The 17,702-nt window shown below is 50.9% G+C and overlaps 1 protein-coding gene across 3 annotated transcripts; it reads right to left on the bottom strand.

The window, feature by feature from the left end:
* Window positions 1–1,115: 1,115 nt before the first annotated feature.
* On the bottom strand, window positions 1,116–15,247 carry SPEF1 (sperm flagellar 1). 3 transcript variants are annotated; one of them, XM_021001192.2, is made up of 8 exons: window positions 10,429–14,531; window positions 8,324–8,435; window positions 5,462–5,615; window positions 5,074–5,113; window positions 4,151–4,211; window positions 3,698–3,809; window positions 2,182–2,285; window positions 1,116–1,695 (listed from the first exon to the last, which is right to left on the bottom strand). In XM_021001192.2, exons 1-8 carry the CDS (start codon window positions 10,535–10,537, stop codon window positions 1,296–1,298), a joined length of 1,092 nt encoding a protein of 363 aa, XP_020856851.1. In that variant the 5' UTR covers window positions 10,538–14,531; the 3' UTR covers window positions 1,116–1,295. The 3 variants fall into 3 exon arrangements, with proteins under 3 accessions (XP_020856851.1, XP_020856853.1, XP_020856855.1); XM_021001194.2 differs by having other exon boundaries at window positions 5,477–5,615; window positions 10,429–14,416; XM_021001196.2 differs by having other exon boundaries at window positions 1,604–2,285; window positions 10,429–15,247.
* Window positions 15,248–17,702: the final 2,455 nt, after the last annotated feature.

The raw sequence follows: 17,702 nt of genomic DNA on the forward strand, positions 1-17,702 counted from the left end.
CAATGCCAGTGCCTTCCCTAAGACTACCCCAATTGACCCCATATATATCTTGTATGTAGGCTGTCTCCCTCATTAGATGTGAACAGGGATTGTTTGTGCATTTCTTTGTACCCTTAATGCTTAGCATAGTGCCTGGTACATGGTAAAGGTTTAATAAATGATTGTTGACTGACTTACCACATAGACATCCATTTAGAAAGCATTTGCTGCTAAATGTTGGGGAATGGATGGGAGAAAGCAATCATTTTTCTAGCCTCTTAAATTAGCAACTCAAACCCAGGACAGTTCTGGGAAACAGACGCTTGAAGGTGATGCTTTCAGCCAGATGAGTTAAAGTACTGTCACGTCAGACAAAAGCAACATTCTGAAGGAGTACTGATCATGTCTCCAAGAAGACTTGGCCAGGGGGAAGGATGGTTTTCATCAGGAATGGAAGAGGGGAACTGATGGGCATAGACACCCCACCTCCCCTGTTTGGTTTCCTGATTTCTGCTCTTCCTCCAAGTCCCATGCTTCTTGTAGAGACACAAGGCTATTTACTGCTGCCCTCTGTCCTAGAAGAACTTGGCGGCCAGGTTGGGTAGCCAGAATGTGCTGAGAGCTAGCAGTTAAACCCCCCATGGAGTCCTAGAGGTCAATCTAGGACCACGGCCAGGGGCCAGTCAGTGACCCAGGGTCAGGAGCTGGTTTTTGGTCAGGGCTTGGGGAATAATTTCTTGCAAAAGTTAGAAAGATTTGTCTTTAACCAGGGTTAAGATGGTCCAAGTTTCGGGTCCATCTTTGAGCAGGTTTAGGTAGAAGTTCAGCCTTTGGTCCATCAGGGTTCAATCTGTGGCTGGGGAACAGCTTTTCTCTACATGAAGCCTATAGCCTAGATGGATAATGAGCCCCACTACCGGACCTCTGGCAATAATGCTGGCCTCTAACCCCTGACCTCACCAGCCTGGACACAGGGACTCTGGTTAAGCCATCCAGATTCTAACAGGGCTGGCCTTTGAACTACCACGTCCCATAGGGCATCAAGATGACTGTTCAAAAGAAGCAGGGAAAGACGGAGGAAGCAGGCATTCCACCGAGCCAGGAGCCCAAAAAGCAGAGACCAGGATCAACCAGCAGACCATGAGAATGATACGTATTTATTGGGGGGAGTGTTCCAGCTTTCTTGCCCCAGCATCTTTCTCAAACCCAGCCCTTTTTCCTGGGGGATCTTAGCGACGACGGAAGGACCAAAGACCCGAGGCCTCTGCTTCCCAGGACTGAGAAGGGCTGCTCCAGGCTAAGGCGGGGGGCCAAAGTCAGGCAGCCTGTGTCTTCCCTGACCTCTGTCCTTGATGTCCTGGCCTCAGGAAGCCCTGGCCTGCCCTGGTGCTCCTGGCCGACAAGTGGGCACACGGGACCGGCTCCGCCTTGCTGTGGTGGTGGGGCTGGCCAAGGGCAAGGGGAGGACGAGAAGAAGCCTGGCACATGCCCCTCTGGCTCGGGACAAGATGGCTCAAAGCGCTGGTCGATGGTGCCCAGTTACAGGCCTTGCAGGGGGTGCGACTGGAAATGAGGGCCAGGGCCATGTTCTCCCAGAGCATGTGGAGGGTAGAAGGGTGCCCCATAGAGCACTCTGCAGCCCCTGTGACCAGGATTTCAGGAAGCAGGGAAGATGTCTGGGTTCTGGGTTCAGGTTCCAAGGGATACCTCTTTTGCCTGGCCCAGGGGGAGGAGGAGGCTGAGTCCAGAACAAGGAAAGATGCCAGGCATAGGCGAAAGGGCTGGTTCCCCAGCCACCCAAGCCCCTGACCCGCTTCCCCACCCTCTTTTGTGACACTCAGCACCCCCCATACCAGCATAGCTCTGGTCCAGCGGCAGCTGGGCCAGCCCCACCTCCAGCGCTCCCAACGTCCTTCCTGACCCAGAGGGAAGGAAGAGATCCTGACTTGGGAGTTCTGTTTGGGTACCTCTCAGGGGCCTCCCCCCCCAGGCTCCGAGGTGCCACGCGGGCAGCCCAAGCCTTTGTGGTTGTCGCTCACTGCCTATGATCAGGGCAGAAACTCCCAAGGGGTCAGGATTCCAGGACCCGAGGTCAGTCTGTCCAGCTGGGCCTGGACACGCAGTCAGTAGAGGCACTTCCAGGAAGGGAGGCTAGAAGGGGAGTGGGAACTGGCACAGGGCCTCCATCCTTGCTCCGCTCACCGAGGCTTGCGCTGGGCCTGCTGAAGGCGTCGACTCAGGTCATCAATGCGGACATTTTTGAGCTGCAGCAGATGTTCCAGGCGTCGCACCTTCATCTGAAGGACCTGAAGGGCCAGGACAGCAAGATGTCCACCCCCCAACCCTGGCCCTGCAGCTCCAGCTGGGCTTGGACCCCGTCCTCACAGTGGGCCCAGCAAAGCCATTCATCATCCATCTGTCCATCCATCCATCCATCCATCCGTCCGTCTGTCCATCCATCCATCCATCCATCCATTTATCCATTTATTCATCCATCCACCCATCCATTCATTTATCCATTTATATATCTATCCATCCATCCATACATACATCTATGCATTTACCTCTCCATCCATACATCTCTCCATCCATTCATTTATCCATTCATCTATCCATCCATTTATCCATTCATCCATCGATCCATTGATCTATCCACCCATCCATTCATCCATCCATCTGTCTATCCATCCATCCATCCATCCATTTATCCATTTATCCATCCATCTCTCCATCCATTCATTTATCCATTCATCCATCCATCCATTTATCCATTTATCCATTCATCCATTGATCCATTGATCCATCCATCCATCCATCCATCCATCCATCCATCCATCCATCCATCCATCCATCCATTCATTTGACAAGCATTTACTAACTTTTACTCTGTATCAGACACTGGGAGAACAAAGACAAAAACATAAAGGTCCCTTCTCTCAAAGAGTTTACATTCTTTTGGGAAGGAAACAATATATATTTAAGTAAATTGTACATATGTGTGTGTTTATGGACACATAATACCCGTATGTGTATGTATATATATGCGCACATATACATGTGTGTGAAGTAAAATCAGAGTAATTTCAGGGGGGAGGACATTGGCAGTTGGGGAAGTAGGGATCATGAAAGGCCTCATGGGGGAGGCGGCCCATGACCTGGGTTTTGAAGGAAGCAGGGGATTCTGAGAAGCAGAGGTGAGGACAGAGTACGTGTGGATGACAGACAGTGCAAAGTTGTGGAGATGGGACATGGGATGCTGGCTATGAGGCACAGCTGAGCCAATGGGAACCACTTCAGGGTGAGGAATTCTGGGAATGAACATGAGTGTGTATGTGTGTGTCTGTGTACTGTACACATGTGTTGTATGGTTGACACACATACATACCATGTACTAGGACGAGGGTGAGACACGAGAACTTCTGGTGGGACTCTAGGCCTCTTAAGTCCCTCCTCTGTTAGTTTCCCCATAGTTGCCACAACCCCCCTCCAATTTCTCATACCACTTGGCCAGATCTGTAGAAAGATTCCATCATGCCAGGCTGTCTCCTGAACCAAAAGTGTCTTTTCCCCATAATTTCCCCTCCCTCCTAAACTGTAAGCTCCTTGAGGGCAGGGACTGCCCTTGCCTACTTTTCTATCTGGCACACCTTGCAAACACTAAGTGTTTAATAAACACCCGATGAATGAAAAACAAGAATGGAGGGTCAGAGACGCTCACCTGGACAGTCTCCTGGGAGGCCAACAGCTCTTGCTCCTTCTCAGCCATCTGGACTACGAAGTTTGGGTCCCCCTGCATGGCCCGGCTAGCTGCAGGGAGAAGCTTGCCCCCCCTGGGGGAGCCGAGGCAGTCCCCCTCAGACGCATGCATGCATGACTCACCCTGAAGAAGCCACTGGGTGGCTCGCACCCTTCCTCCCCCACCCCCGCTCCAGTTTCTTTCAGCACCCTGATTCCTCCTTCCAGTCCCGTTCTCTCCAGCTTTTTCCCCTCACCCTTTTCCCTCTCTTCATACCCTCCCTTCTCCGTCGGCCACCCCATCCGTCCCTAGCCCAGACATCTCAGAAGGTCCAGGTTAATACAGAGGCAAGGCTGGGGGAGCCTGGGGCAGAAATCCCCAATGTGCTGCCTGAACTGGAGACAAGTGACCACTCACGGGAGGAGCAGCCTTTACCTGAGCTGCCCGGCTTTCCAGGGCTCCATGGTGCCACCCCTTGGGGTCTTCTGCGAGAAATCTGTGTGAGGAAAAACAGGCTGAATGACAGAAGTCTGCAGGCTCTTCTCCATAAGGGTCTTTTGGGAAGGGGTGAGGGGAGGGGGAAGAGCTGCAGAACACACACACACACACACACACACACACACACACACACACACACAGAGTGCATCCTGGGCCAACTCCAGGTATCCTGATCTACATCTGGTCACTGGACCCAGTCATTTGACCTCTGCCTCAGTTTCCTTATCTGTAAAATGGGGATGATATTGTTCCTACCTCCCAGAGTTGTTGTGAGCATCGAATGATATAGTAACTGTAAAGAGCTTAGCACAGTGCCTGGTATACTGTTAGTGCTATATAAATGTTAGGGATTTATTATTATCATTCCTCACCAGCCCTGGGATCCCCGAGGGTAAGGACCACATCTGTCCAGACAGACTAGAGATTCCCTGCAAATAAGAGCCCTGGCCCACCTCCTCTCAGAGCCTAGATTCCCAGATGGTTCGAGGCAGAGGGGAGGAATTTCCATCCTGAGAATGAAGGCCCAGGAGGGTAGGGACCTGTCCTGTCCACACCCATCACAGACAAAGGATGCATGAAGGCTCCATGAGGCAGAGCCTGTGGATGTGACCTCTCCTCAGAGGGCAAAGGCCTGGCCACATGCAGGCATGCTGGTTCCTCTCTCTCATCCCCCCTTTCTCCCCCTCAAACTGAGGTCCCGTGGGATCAAGTGGCCTGTCCACAGTCACCTAAGGAGCCAGGGACACTGCTAAAGACCAGAATTCAGATCTCTTGCCTCCCGGCCTGTTGTTGGACCATGCCCGGGATGCCAGGCACAATTTAGGGAAGAAGAGACAGGATGACAAGGGAAGTGACCTTACCCATATCCATGTAGTTACTGCCTTCCTGGAGATCCAGCTCCTATGGGGAAACATACACAGAGTCCCACCCAAGGAGCCCTGGGCAGAGCAGCATGACGACCCCTCCCTCGCAGATACTTGCCTTTGGACTCAGGGCCTGGAGGCTCCCTACCCCCTGAGACCAGGGCCACAAGGCAAAGTCCATTCCCCACCCCCACCCCCTAAGGCTGACTCCAGACACCCTGGGCCCCCCACCCTAAATATGCAAGGGGCTTTCCTTAAGTGGGAAAGGATTAACCCTCAAAACATATTTCACAGGCAGCCTGTAGTCTGCCAACATATAAGGCTGGGGAGGCCTTGTGCAACCCGGAAGGAGGGTGGGAGAGAGGACGGGGTCCAGGGCATGGACCTGAGATGAGCCAACCCCCTGTTTTCTTTGCTTTTTTTCCTCCAGCCTCTGCCGCAGCGGGATCAGCACCAGTTCCACCACTCCCGGGGAGCACTGAGCAATCTTCTGGATCACATCCTCAGGAACAGAGAAATTCAGCTTGTGCAACACCTTCCTGCAACAGACCAAGATCCTGTCACTTAACCCCGATTGCCTCACCAAAAAAAAAAAAAAAAAGGTAGGAGAGATCCTAAAGCTGCAGGCATCCTGGGGCCAGCAGAGGACGCCCTGCAAGTCTAGGGGCCCAAGCCCAGCACGTTCAGCGCCTGTCTGCTGAGATCGAGACTGCCTAAGGACAGGGACGCAGACTGGCCGCTGGGGAAGGAAGGGGCTGGCCCCAGGGACCCAAACCACCATGTAGGGCTTTAGCAGCCCTCCGGTCCAAGTCATGCCCAAGGAAGGACCCCAAGTCATGCCCAAGGAAGGACCCCGGCTCCAACACACCAGACAAGTGTGTCAGCCTCTGGCTGAGGGTCTTCAAGGACCAGGAATCCACTGCACCCAAAACGACCCTTTCTCCTTTTGGGCTACTCTCATTGTTATCATTGCTGGATGGCCCACTAAGATCCCCAGTTCTTTTTCAGGCAAAATGCTCCCTAATCATGGCTCCTCCACCTTCCACTTATAAAGCTGAGTTTTTGAACCCCAAAGTTTTTTTTTTCCCTGACATCAGGCCTCAACTGACTTCTTCATCCCTTTCCCCCATTGCTTCTGGTCCTGCCCTCTGGGGACCACTAAATTCCTGAAACTCTCTCTCTCCCTGCCCCCTCCCCCAATTCTCCAGGCTAACCATCTGGAGTTCTTTGAATTTACCCTCATGTGGCACAGACTTCCAGTCCCTCCATCGCCCGGCTGCCCTCCGGGCTATTCATGGCCTTCTTAAACAATGGCACCCAGAAGGGAGCCCAGCACTCCCACGGTGGTCTAAGCCAGCAGAGAACAGAAGGACCACCAGCTCAGACCTCAAAGAGACGCTGCTCTTAACGCAGTCCACGACCAGATTTGCTGTTTCAGCTGCCACATTCCACTGTGAAGCAGTTAGACAGCAGGACTCAAAGCCAGAAAGACCAGGATTGGAACCCAGACTCAGACACATTTACTGGCCCTTGCCGTGAGATCCCTGAGCTCATCTTTTAGCTTTTCAATGCCTGGGGCAATTCTCTAACCTTATAAAGTGTAGAAGAGGCGCTAACCTGCATTGGTGGTGGGACTTTCATTCTCTGGGAATTCCCCATTCCATTGAAATCCCAGGCCTGGGCCCAATTCCCAACACAGAGTTGACTCAAATTGACCTTGCAGTCCACTAAGACCTCCCGTTCTTTTTCAGACAAACTGCTGCCTGATGGTGGCTCCTCTGTCTTGTACTTGTGAGGTTGATTTTTTGGAACCCAAATGGAAGACATTCTAATTATTCCTACTGAATTTCATCTTATTAGATTGAGAATGCTCTAGCCTGGCGAGATCTTTCATTTGGTACATTAGCTCTCTCTCCTGGTGTTGTGCCAACCTGTAAAACAGGACCAGATGAAGCACTCTCTTTATAGAGAGAGATGATGGACTCAAGATGAAGGATGGGGCAGACATTTTGGGCCGTGGCCAATGTAGGAATGTGCTTTGCTTGGCTATGCATATCTGTGATGAGGGCTGGTTGGTTTGTTTTTTTCCTCCGTGGGGAGGTGCTGGGAGAGGAAATGAAAGCTTGTTAATTGTAAAAATTAAATTTTAAAAAAGAAACAGGCCTTCAATATTAGTTGACTACATGGTGATTTTTATAGATTTTTTTTTAATAGAACTGGATGACTTAACCAGTTTCACTTCTGGGAAGCCAGGGATTAAGGGAGAGGAGAGAAGTTTCTTCTAGGGGAAGGAAAGAAAAAGCTATAGATTTCAGCTGCATCTTTGGTCAGGGGGTGAAACAAGGCTTGAAATAAAAAACAAAATGTGGCTTATGATTTATCATTTCAGTGGGAAAAAGAGATGAGCAGGTAGTTTTCCTGCCATCAGGCAAGATCACAAAAAGGTAACAGGATGGTATCTCCTGTCCCTTTTTAATCTCTGGGGGTGTGACACTTGCTTAAGTATGCCATTCCAAAAGAGCCACAGTCTTCTAAGACAAAACAGACTCTTATCTAGAACACATATGAGGCTGTGTCTTTTTTGGCCCAGGTGGACTTAGATCAAATCACTATGGGGAACTTCCAGTGTGCAAACTCCTTCCTGGAATCTATCAGCAGCTCCTCGGAAAGTTGAGGCCCTGGAGAGTTGCCTGAAGCATTGAGTGGTGAAGCGATTTGCCCAGGACGGGTCAGAGACAAGACTTGGACCCAGATCCCAAGTCTTCCCTCTCCAAGGCTGGCCCTCTATGCCCTACCCCTATGCTGCTGACTCTCCAAAGCTGGACCGTTGGGCCTAAAACAGTCCCTAATTTAGCTGTGAAGACAAAAAAAAATTTTGAAATCCAAATAGTGGACCTCTGTACTGTTAATAGGGGCCAGATAATCCAAAATACCAGATGGATTTTTTTTTAATCTAATTTGCTCTGAAATGCATCCTCTGATTTTTTTTACCCAGGAAACAGTAGTACCTTCCCAATTTTGCTTGCCTGAGACAAATGGGTTGACTTTCTCTAAGATTCTAACAACAGACAGTGGAAGGCCAGAGGTGGCAGGGAGAGAGTGACCAGGGAATCCTGGGAGATTGAGAGAAACCCGAATGACAATTTTATCATGGAATGTCCACTCCAGAAGGAGGGAGAAGTCCTAACTCCTTTGACCCTATTCCTGCTTCATCCACAATCCCCTCCCAGCTGACGTCTAAGTTTACCTATTCAGGTGAATCCAATTGTTGATTTTCTGCTGTACGGAATTGGCTGGAACGTAGTTATGCATCTCCACCATCTTGGGGAAGTAAAACTTCACCACCTCAGCAGCCAGGACTGGAGGGGACACACAGAGGTGAAGGGGAGAAACAGGTGAAGGGGAGGGACGCAGACAGAGGGGAACCCCATGGAAGAGAGGGAGGAAAGAAGAGGAGAAGATTAAAGGACAAAAATGAGGAGGGGAAAGAAGAGCTGAAACAGAGGGCCAATGGGCAGAGATATTGAGAGAGAGAGAGAGAGAGAAAGAGAGAGACAGAGACAGAGAGAAAGAGAGAGAGAAAGAGAGAAAAGAAACAAGGCAAAAGATTGGAGGGGGGAATGAGAAAGGAAGAAGAGGAAGATAGGGGATGGAGCAAAGGGAGAGAACAAAATAGGAGGAAGAAAGGAAAGATTGGAGGAAAAAGAAAAAGAAGAGTTAAGGAGAGGAAAGGAAAGGAGTGGGAGGAAGAGAAAACTGGGACAACTCTTTCAGGCAGGCATTATCCTCTGGGTAATGTCAAGACTGACAAATAGAGAAACTGAGGCTCCCCAGCTGGGTAGCAAGAGCAAGGCAAGGTGGTCACTGGGCACCCAGGAGCCCAGCAGCTCCCAGCCAGAGAACAGCCCTCTCCTCTCCTGCCTACCCCAACCCCAACACACCAAGAGAAAGGTTGAGGACAACAGTCAAAGCTTTCTGTGCGGTGTTGATATGGCGGTGATTGGTTGGGGAGGTTGGCAGTGAGGTGACACTGCCACCTGCTGGCCCTGCACTTTCACTTCACCCTGTTTTCTGGAAACGTCCTACTAACCTACAGAGCTTAATGAGGGCCGTTCTCCCTCTTCTAGGTCGGGCCACAGGCTTAACGGGCCAGGAGTCAGACCATGGCTGCTCTCCCTTCCCAGGGAAGGATCCCACAAGGTGGAATTTCCTCTGCCCCAGCCTCTCTAGAACAGTCAACTGACAAAGAAGAGTGTGAAAAGCTAAAGGAGGTCCCCAACCCCTTCCCCCCTACCCTTGCTTGTCTGAGCCACTTTCAAGGGCACCACGTCCGAGCCCTTAGAAACTAGGCTTGAAGAATGAAAATGGGAGCATGTGAGAAAGAAGAGGACAACCAAGGGACCGGTCGGGAGGAAATAGAGATGGGAGGGATGGAGGACAGAGGAGAGAGAAGAGGGAGAAATGGGATGGGGAAAGAGGGATAGAGAAATGGGATGGTAGGACAGGCATGGGGAAAGAGGAATCCAAGGATCATTGATCATAGCTAGAAGGGACCTCAGAAGTCATCTTGCAGGGGAGATGGGCAGAGGGGTGAAGGAGAGGGAGGGAGGGAGGGATGGATGGATGGATGGATGGATGGATGGATGGATGGATGGATAGATGGATGGATAATAAGGATCAAAGACAAAGATGAAGAGAGATGGAGAGATGGGAAAAGGGTGGAGAAGAAAAAGGGATGAGAGTTGGATGGGTGTTAGGGAGAGGGCTGAAGGGGAAGATGGAGGACTGGGATGAAGGGAGAAGGATGGAGAGTAGAATGGGTAGTAGATGCATAGACTAGAGGGATGTAGGAAGGATCTGGGGAGGGGAAATAGAAGACAGGGATGGAGAGGTGATTAGAAGGTGCATGAAGGAGATGGACAGAAGAATGGATGGGATGAGAGAGACAAATGGGAAGGATGGAGGGCAGGGATGGAGAGAGGGACGGCAGAGAAGGAAGGATGGGAATGTAGGGCAGGGATGGACAATAGGAAAGGGAGAAGAGAGTGGACATGAACAAAAGGGGATGGAGGGGGAAAAGATGGGGGGGGTCAGGGATGGAGAGAAAGATAATGGAAGGAAAGGGATGAGGAAAAGAACAGGGCGGAACTGGTGGGGGCTCAGAAAATGAAGTTGGAAACAGCTGGGGAAAGAGGGGGATTCTTGGGGTGCCTACCAGAGGTAGGCTCAGGCCTCAGTCTCCTGGGGTCCAACTGGAGGGGTGGTCCCCATATTTGGGGGAGCTCCCGCCTGGCTCCGGCCCCGCCCACTTGGAATGCTGCCCCGCCCCCACCCCAGAGCCCCCAGCCTCACCTGCGTCACTGAAGTCCCGCGAGAGGTTCCGCTTGGGCCGGGACAGGGGGATGTTGTCCACCCACAGGTACAGCTGGTGCAGTACCTCCTCGTCCACGCCGCCCGCCATGAGCGCTCACGGCCCTCCTACCCCGCCCAGGTCGCGGTTCCTTCCCCAGCCCTAGCCCCGGCCGTTCAGCTGCCGTCCCCAGCGGCCGCCGCTGCCTGCTGAGCCCGAGCCTGGAACCCCTCCTGGGGGTGGCCATATTGTTTACGTTAACCATGGCAACCGGGGCGGCTGCCCCAGCCCCGAGGTTTCCTGGGAGTTGTAGTTCTCGATGTGCTCGCCCCTGCCCGGAGCCCCGACCAATGGGAAGGAAGGAAGCCAAGGGAGGCGGGGCGAGCCTTGGACTTGGAGCAAGGAGGGACGTCAAAGACTCGGCCCAAGCCAAGACTGTCCTATAGAGAGGGGGATTGAACCCCAAGTGCTTTGACCCAAATCCAAGGGGTTACCAGCTACATGATGCTGAAGGAAGGAGGGCAGGTGAAAAAGAGAAGCCCTACTCTCCCTCCCCCTCAAAAAAAAAAAAAACCTTCCCCACTGGCTTATCCCCGGTGCCTGAAATTCCACCATTAGAGCTTTCCTCCTCTGGGCTATGGACGACCCTAATTGCCTTGACATGGATGAACATATCAGCTTAGCGCCGGCAGCAAGCACAGACCACTGAGATGATGAACACGAGGCTGCATTTTGGTGATGGTGGGTAATAGAATAATGATGAATAAATAACTAATACCTGTGATTTTATGGGGACAGCAAACGCCCTTTACCAACACCAGGTAGCACCTTCTCTGCAGCTCAGTCTTGAGGAATTGCCTAGAGCCTGGCCAGGAAGGGGGAGGACTAACATTTCCAGGCTTCTTACACCTTCCACCCCACCCCGAGTACTCTCTGATCCAGACTCTGGCCCCCTTGTTATTCCTGGAACAAGATACTCCATCTCCCGACTCCAGGACTTTGCCCAGGCTGTTCCCCACACCAGGAATGCTCTCCCTCCTCATCTCTGCCTCCCGGCTTCTCTGGCTTCCTTCAAGTCCCCACTAAAATCCACCTTCTCCAGCAATCCTTTCCCCACCTCCCTTAATTCTAGTGCCTTCCTTCAATTGATTATCTCCAGTTTCTCTGGTCTGCAACTTGTTTGCATGTTTAGAATGTGACCTCTGTGAGGGCAGGAACTGCCTTTCTTTGTATCCCCAGCACTTAGCACAGTGCCTGGCACATACTAGGACCTTCATATTTATTGACTAACTTGAAAGTTTGCAAATTCCTTTACATAAATTATCCTTTGTCATTGTCCAAACTGAAAAGTACATAGGAAACAGAACACCAGGGCTAGTGGGGACCTTGAAACAGAGAATGGTGAGGAAGGGACCTTAGAACACAGAATGGACAAGCTAGGAGTGGCCTTAGAGCTTGCAACATCAGAGCCTAGAGGGACTTTGGTAAAGAGAGCACATCAGAACTGAGAGAGAGACCTTATGACAATTTAGTTAGAAGGAACCTTGGAGGTAATTTGTGCCCAATCCCCCTTCATTTGTAAAATGGGGAAACTGAGCAGGGTAGGTAAAGATGTGACACGTGGGGCAATTGCCCTAGGGGGTGGGGTCAAATGGGGATGCCTCAGTAGGAAAGCCTGGGCAGTGAGGGCACTAGGAGGGAACCCTGAAAATGGTCTGAAGTTCACAGTTTGGCCGTGGGGCAGGAGTCTGAAAAGGACCCAGAACAACCACCTCTCTCTCCTCAAAAACGGCATTTGTCACCACCTCCATAACCCCTATCAAAGGGAATTCAGTAGGCAGAAACTAAAAAGTAGCATGGGAAGAGCAAGGGGGAAGCATAGAGCTCCTCTGGAGCTGAACAGCACATGAGAAGAAAGGAGGGACAGGGTGGGACCTGCCTGTTGGCTTTTTTCTCAGGGAAAAACGATGGGCCAACTCTGTAGACCAGAAATCGGTACTCCCTGTCAGAAATGGAAACCGAGTGACTTTCTTGTTACCTACTGACTTCCTGAGGCGGGAGAAGTGAGGATGGTTGACAAGCATTAGCAGAGAAGAACCTAGGAGGGACCTACCCAAAAAGCCCATCTACCCCATTCTACCGCTAGAGATTCATTAAAAGTGACTATCTCCTGTGGCCTAGCAGGCCAGGCATTTCTGCCTCAATGTGGTTTCTTAATCTAGAGCTCTAGCAGAATGTGATGCCTCGGGGCAGGAAGTTTTGCTGGGGGACTTTGGAATGTGGGGCACACTCAGGGTAGGGTCGATAAGGGGCAGTTTTCACTCCAGAAAGGAGGGACTTTAGAAAGCCAAAACCTCCTGGCCTAGGGGAAGAGAGGGTCCCCAAATCAGCCCTCCCCCATACAATCCCAGGATTCAAGGCCTTCCTGTTTTCCACAGAAAGTTCCTCCCCCGCCTTGGAAGAGCCGCCAATACATTCAGAAGACCTGGACTGGCTCCACTGCTTCCTAGCGGAGCCAACGGAGCCAGGTTCTAATTCTGGCTCTCACTGGGCCTCAGTGCCCTCCTCTGTAAAACGAAGAGGATGCCACTACCTCAGCTTGGCTCCAGAGGGCTGACAGACTGGAGCTGGAGGGCCCTTCCACCCTCAGCGAGTCTAGTGCCACCATTTTTCTTTTTGGATGCGGAGACTTAAGGAGGGAGAAGGTCACAGAGCTGACAAGCCAGTCAGGATTTGAACACAGGCCCTCCAAGGCCATTGGATTCACCATATTTTGATAAGGGGACACATTTGGCAAAAGGGGCAGATTCCTACCAATCACAGCCGCCCCAAAGTGGAATGGGCCGCCTCTAAAGGTCTGCCTTTCAGGAGGCTTTCACATAAACGTCACCTGTTGCTGGCGAGTGTAGAAAAGATGCAGACGTGGCTTGGACTAGCTTTCCTGTGAACCCTAAGATTCCATGATTGGGTGACCCCTTAAGATCTCTTCCAGCGATCCCAGGAGATCATCATAGCAGCTGGTCTTTATACAGTGATTTAAAGTTTTTAAAGCATTTTACACCCACTACCACATTTGATGCTCACAGAACCCTGGGAAGTAGGTGCTATTATTGTCCTCATTTTACAAACAGGGAAACTGAGGCAAACAGTGGCTACATGACTTGCCCAGGGCCCACAGAGCTAATGCGTCTGAGACAGGATTCAAATTCAGGTCTTCCTGCCTTCAAGCTCAAAACTATACATATGCACATTAAGTCGTTCTACCTCTCTATGAATCAGTTTCCCCATCAATAAAATGGGGATGATACACTACCTACCTCATACAAGTGTCTTGCGGTTCCAGCGGGATCCCAGCAATCGGGCCTACGTTTTCAGCCTGGGTTTTCCGATCGATCGCACAAGCCAACTCCATCTTGTGCCCTACATGCTTTTCGTCAGTTCTGGGACAGCCTATGGACGCTTCCTCAAAATAATGGCTTGTTAAATTCATAACTGAAGGGAATGCTAAATTTCAGTTAAAAGTTATTAAAAATAAAGATGTAATTTCTTTCCCACACAAATTCAGAGATCCCCTAAAATGGATCCCTATTAAAAACCTATTTAGAGCTGGTTGGGACTAGTCTTAAGCCCTTTTGTTCACAGCTGAGGAAACTGAGGCTCAGATAGAAATGACTTGTTCGGTCCCACAGCTAAGAAAACCTAGAAGCAGCTAGGTGATTCGGTAGATAAGAGGGTTAGACGTGGAGTGTGATTCTGGACAAGTCACTTAACCTCTATATGCCTCAGTTTTCTCATCTGCAAAATAGGGATGATAACCTACCTCCCAGGGCAGGAAACCTCCATTAGCTTTTCACACTCTTCTCTTGACTCTGGCCCCTTCAACTTGGCAACAATCCTCTGTGGTCTCATTATCACCACAACCTTGTTTTTCCAGGGCTAAGATGTGTTGACTGATAAAGGCTCTTGAGGGATTTTTGCAAACCTCACCTTACAGAAATACCAGCTGTCATTAATAATTGCCTGAGGCAGGATTTGAACCCAGGTCTTTCTGCCACCAAGTCTACTGCCCTATCTGTTACCCCATATTACCTTGGCTAGGGCCACTTGGTTGAAGCCAGGTCCTCTGATGCCAAATCTAATTTTCTTTCCCATGACATCACACTCCTAGTCCTTCAAATCAACCAAAGCTGGGAAAGGGGAAAGCAGGCGACTGCTATACCTGCTCCCCAGCCCCCCAGGATGACCCTAGAGCCTCTAAGGGTCAGGGGCTGGGCAGGAACAGTCCTAATAACTCACACTTCGACAGCGGCTTCAGGAGTATGCAGTATTTCCTCACAACGACCCTATGGGATGGGTGGTATAATATTACCCTCATGTTCAGAGGAAGCCCCAGCTGAGAGGTAAGTGATTGGCACAGTCATACAGTATCAGGGTGAATTCGAACCCAGGTCTCATCTCCAGCTCTTCCCACTATGCTACTAAACCACAGAAACCTGGCCCCCAAGAGAGGCCCTTTGTTTCTTCCTGCTTCCTCTTTCCCAGCTGAAAATGGGAAGTCCCAGAGCTCCCAGAAAGAGCTGCCTATAAAGTCAATGCCTTTGCCAATGACCCGATCACCAGCTTAGTTTCAGAAATGGACACTTACAAAGTCTCTGACCAACTTCACGGATTGGTGGCAGTCCAGGAACGTTTCCTAGGACAGGTCATCAAAAGCAGGGCTGGTACTGACCCACTCTAGAGCAAGAGTTCAAATCTCAGCTCCACTATGACTTAGGTTATGTAACCTTGAATACAGCAATCTAACATCTCCACCTCGGTTTCCTTATCCGCAAAACTAGGAGGCATGGCCCAGGGCTAAGAGCTAAGGTTCTAAAGTAAGAAAACTAGAATCATCTTCTACTTTAGATGATTACTACCAGGGTGACCTTAAGCAAATCACTTTCCTTCCCCCAGCCAGTTTCTTCATCAGTAAAATGAGGGGGTTGGAATTAGGCAGCCTCTGAGGTTAGCTCTAAATCAACTATTCCCTGAACCTCCTCAGTCCCGAGCTCTTCACACTCCTCCTCCTGTGCTTAAGCTCCTGGGCCTCAGTTTCCTCATCTGTAAAATGAGGGGACTGCAGCCCACCAGCTCCTGATCTAGGATCCTGGGACATGAGGGAACAAGGCCTCCCTGTCTCGGGATGTGGATCAGATGACTTCTGCCGTCCCTTGATCTCAGCTCTAAATGATCCCACATTTATAATCCCAGAAGCCCCAACCAAGAAGCCTCCTTGAGTGAGCCTGAAGTCACCATGATGGGGAGGAATCGGGGAAGGGGGGCAGTTGTCTGGAGGATTCTAGCCACTCCCAACCACAGGGTGCACATCTACCAGGGAATGGAAGGGAACAGAACCCTGTTCAAGGGACAAACCCCTGAAAACTTGCCAAGTAGCACCAGAGAAGCAGGCAAACCGGTTTGGGAGAGGGAGCGGCCTGGCCTCCTGCCCAGCCCTTGACCCCCCACTGGCCTCCCCAGAGTAGGTGCAGAGAGCCTGGGGGGTTGGGAAGAGCAGGGACCTTAGAGATTATCCGATTCAGCCCCTTTCTTTTACAGATAAGGAAACTGAGTCTGGAAAGTGACTTAGCCCAGGTCACTAAGTAGCGGAGGCTAGATTCAAAATCAAGACCTCTGATTCTAAAGCTGTGACTTTCTCTGTCTCTCTAGACCAGAAAGAGGAGGGCAGTGAACCGGCAGGTCCAAACCAGAGGCCACCACCCAAGGGCAGAGAAAAGAATAAGTCCTTGGAGCTCCCAGACTGATTAACAAGGTTACAGGAGAGTCCAATTTCCAGTGGACTTTGGCAGGGAGAGCCCGGACCAAAGGGGTTGGTTATGCCCAACCCCTTCTCCCCATCCCCCACCCTCCTCCTCCCGTAGACTTCCTACGGGTAAGACAACGGGGCCGCCTGGTTGGTGGACTAGAGAACTCAGACCGCGGAAGGATGCGCACATTTTATCTTTGGATTCCCAGTGTCTAACCCAAAGCCTTGCACACAGTGGGCACTCAACAGATAACCTGTCAAATGGAAAAGCATCGAATCTGGCCCTGTGACCCCAACCAAGAGATTTAGTCTGTCTGGCCCTCAGTTTCCTCATTTGGAAAAATGAAGGGTTGGACGTCAAATGTCTCTTCCAGCCTAGCTCTTATGTCCTCCGGATAGATTTTCCCTCTTCCTAGATGGTAGGTGGGGTCTCCCCATTAGACCAGGCACTCCTTGAGAGCAGGGACTGTTTTTGCCATTCTCTGCATGGGGCTTAGCACAGCGGTCTGGTACACGTATAATCAGTGCTTACTTAGTAAATTCCCACTGACAAAAAAAAAGCAGAGTCCCTGGCCCAAATATTAAAATTCTTAGTTCCCAGAAGCCTTCATTCCCTCCTCAAGTCTCACCCTCTGGCCAGGCACCACAAGGATGTGTCCAGGCCGCTGGATGGATCTAGTCTGAAGTGGAACGATCCTCTGAAGTCACCTGAAGGTCTTCCCCACGCTCCCACCTACCTTTCACACTTCTCTTTGACTCTGGCCCCTTTAACTTAGCAACTATCCTCCCTGGTCTCATTACCAGAAGGTCTTTGTTCTCCAGTGCTAAGATGTTATCGAGTGATAAAGGCTCCGGAGGGATTTTTGCATTCTAACAGAAAACCCTGCACTAGCTAAAGGAATGAATCTCTAATGGCAAAATTTCAAAGATTATGATAGGCCCATGGGGGAGATGGGGATGGGGATTTCCTTGCCCCCGCAGATGCCCATACACAAAGCCAACTGTGGCTCCTGTCTACCACACTCAGGGGGCACTCCATCTTTCTTCCCTTCCTCCCTGCTCAGCTATAACACTCTTGACTTGCCCAAGGTCACACAGAGAATAAGTGACAGAGAGACAAGTCGTGAACTCAGGTCTTCTGAAGCCAGGCTTCTTTACTCATACCCAGACATTCATTCAGCCTTTCCTAACTTTAACCCAGACCTAGCTGCTTTGCATCCCCACCCTTCAAGGCAGAGGGCATTTGCAACTACTTTCCCCTTTTGACCTCAAATGAAACTCCAGAATGGACTCAGCCATAGTAAATACAACCTCGAGCCAGCTTTCCCACACAGCTGCAGCCCTCCTCCCTCCTCGAACCTTACACTCCTGGATCTCCACCACTAGCAGCATGGCCACGGAGAGGGGGACTGAGGTGGGAGAGGAGCATCCCCAGAAAAAGAGCCCAAGACACAAAGGACATCACCCCTCAGC

Source organism: Phascolarctos cinereus, unplaced genomic scaffold, assembly GCF_003287225.1.
Source record: "Phascolarctos cinereus isolate Bilbo 61053 unplaced genomic scaffold, phaCin_HiC Scaffold_2;HRSCAF=192, whole genome shotgun sequence".
NCBI lineage: Eukaryota > Metazoa > Chordata > Mammalia > Diprotodontia > Phascolarctidae > Phascolarctos > Phascolarctos cinereus.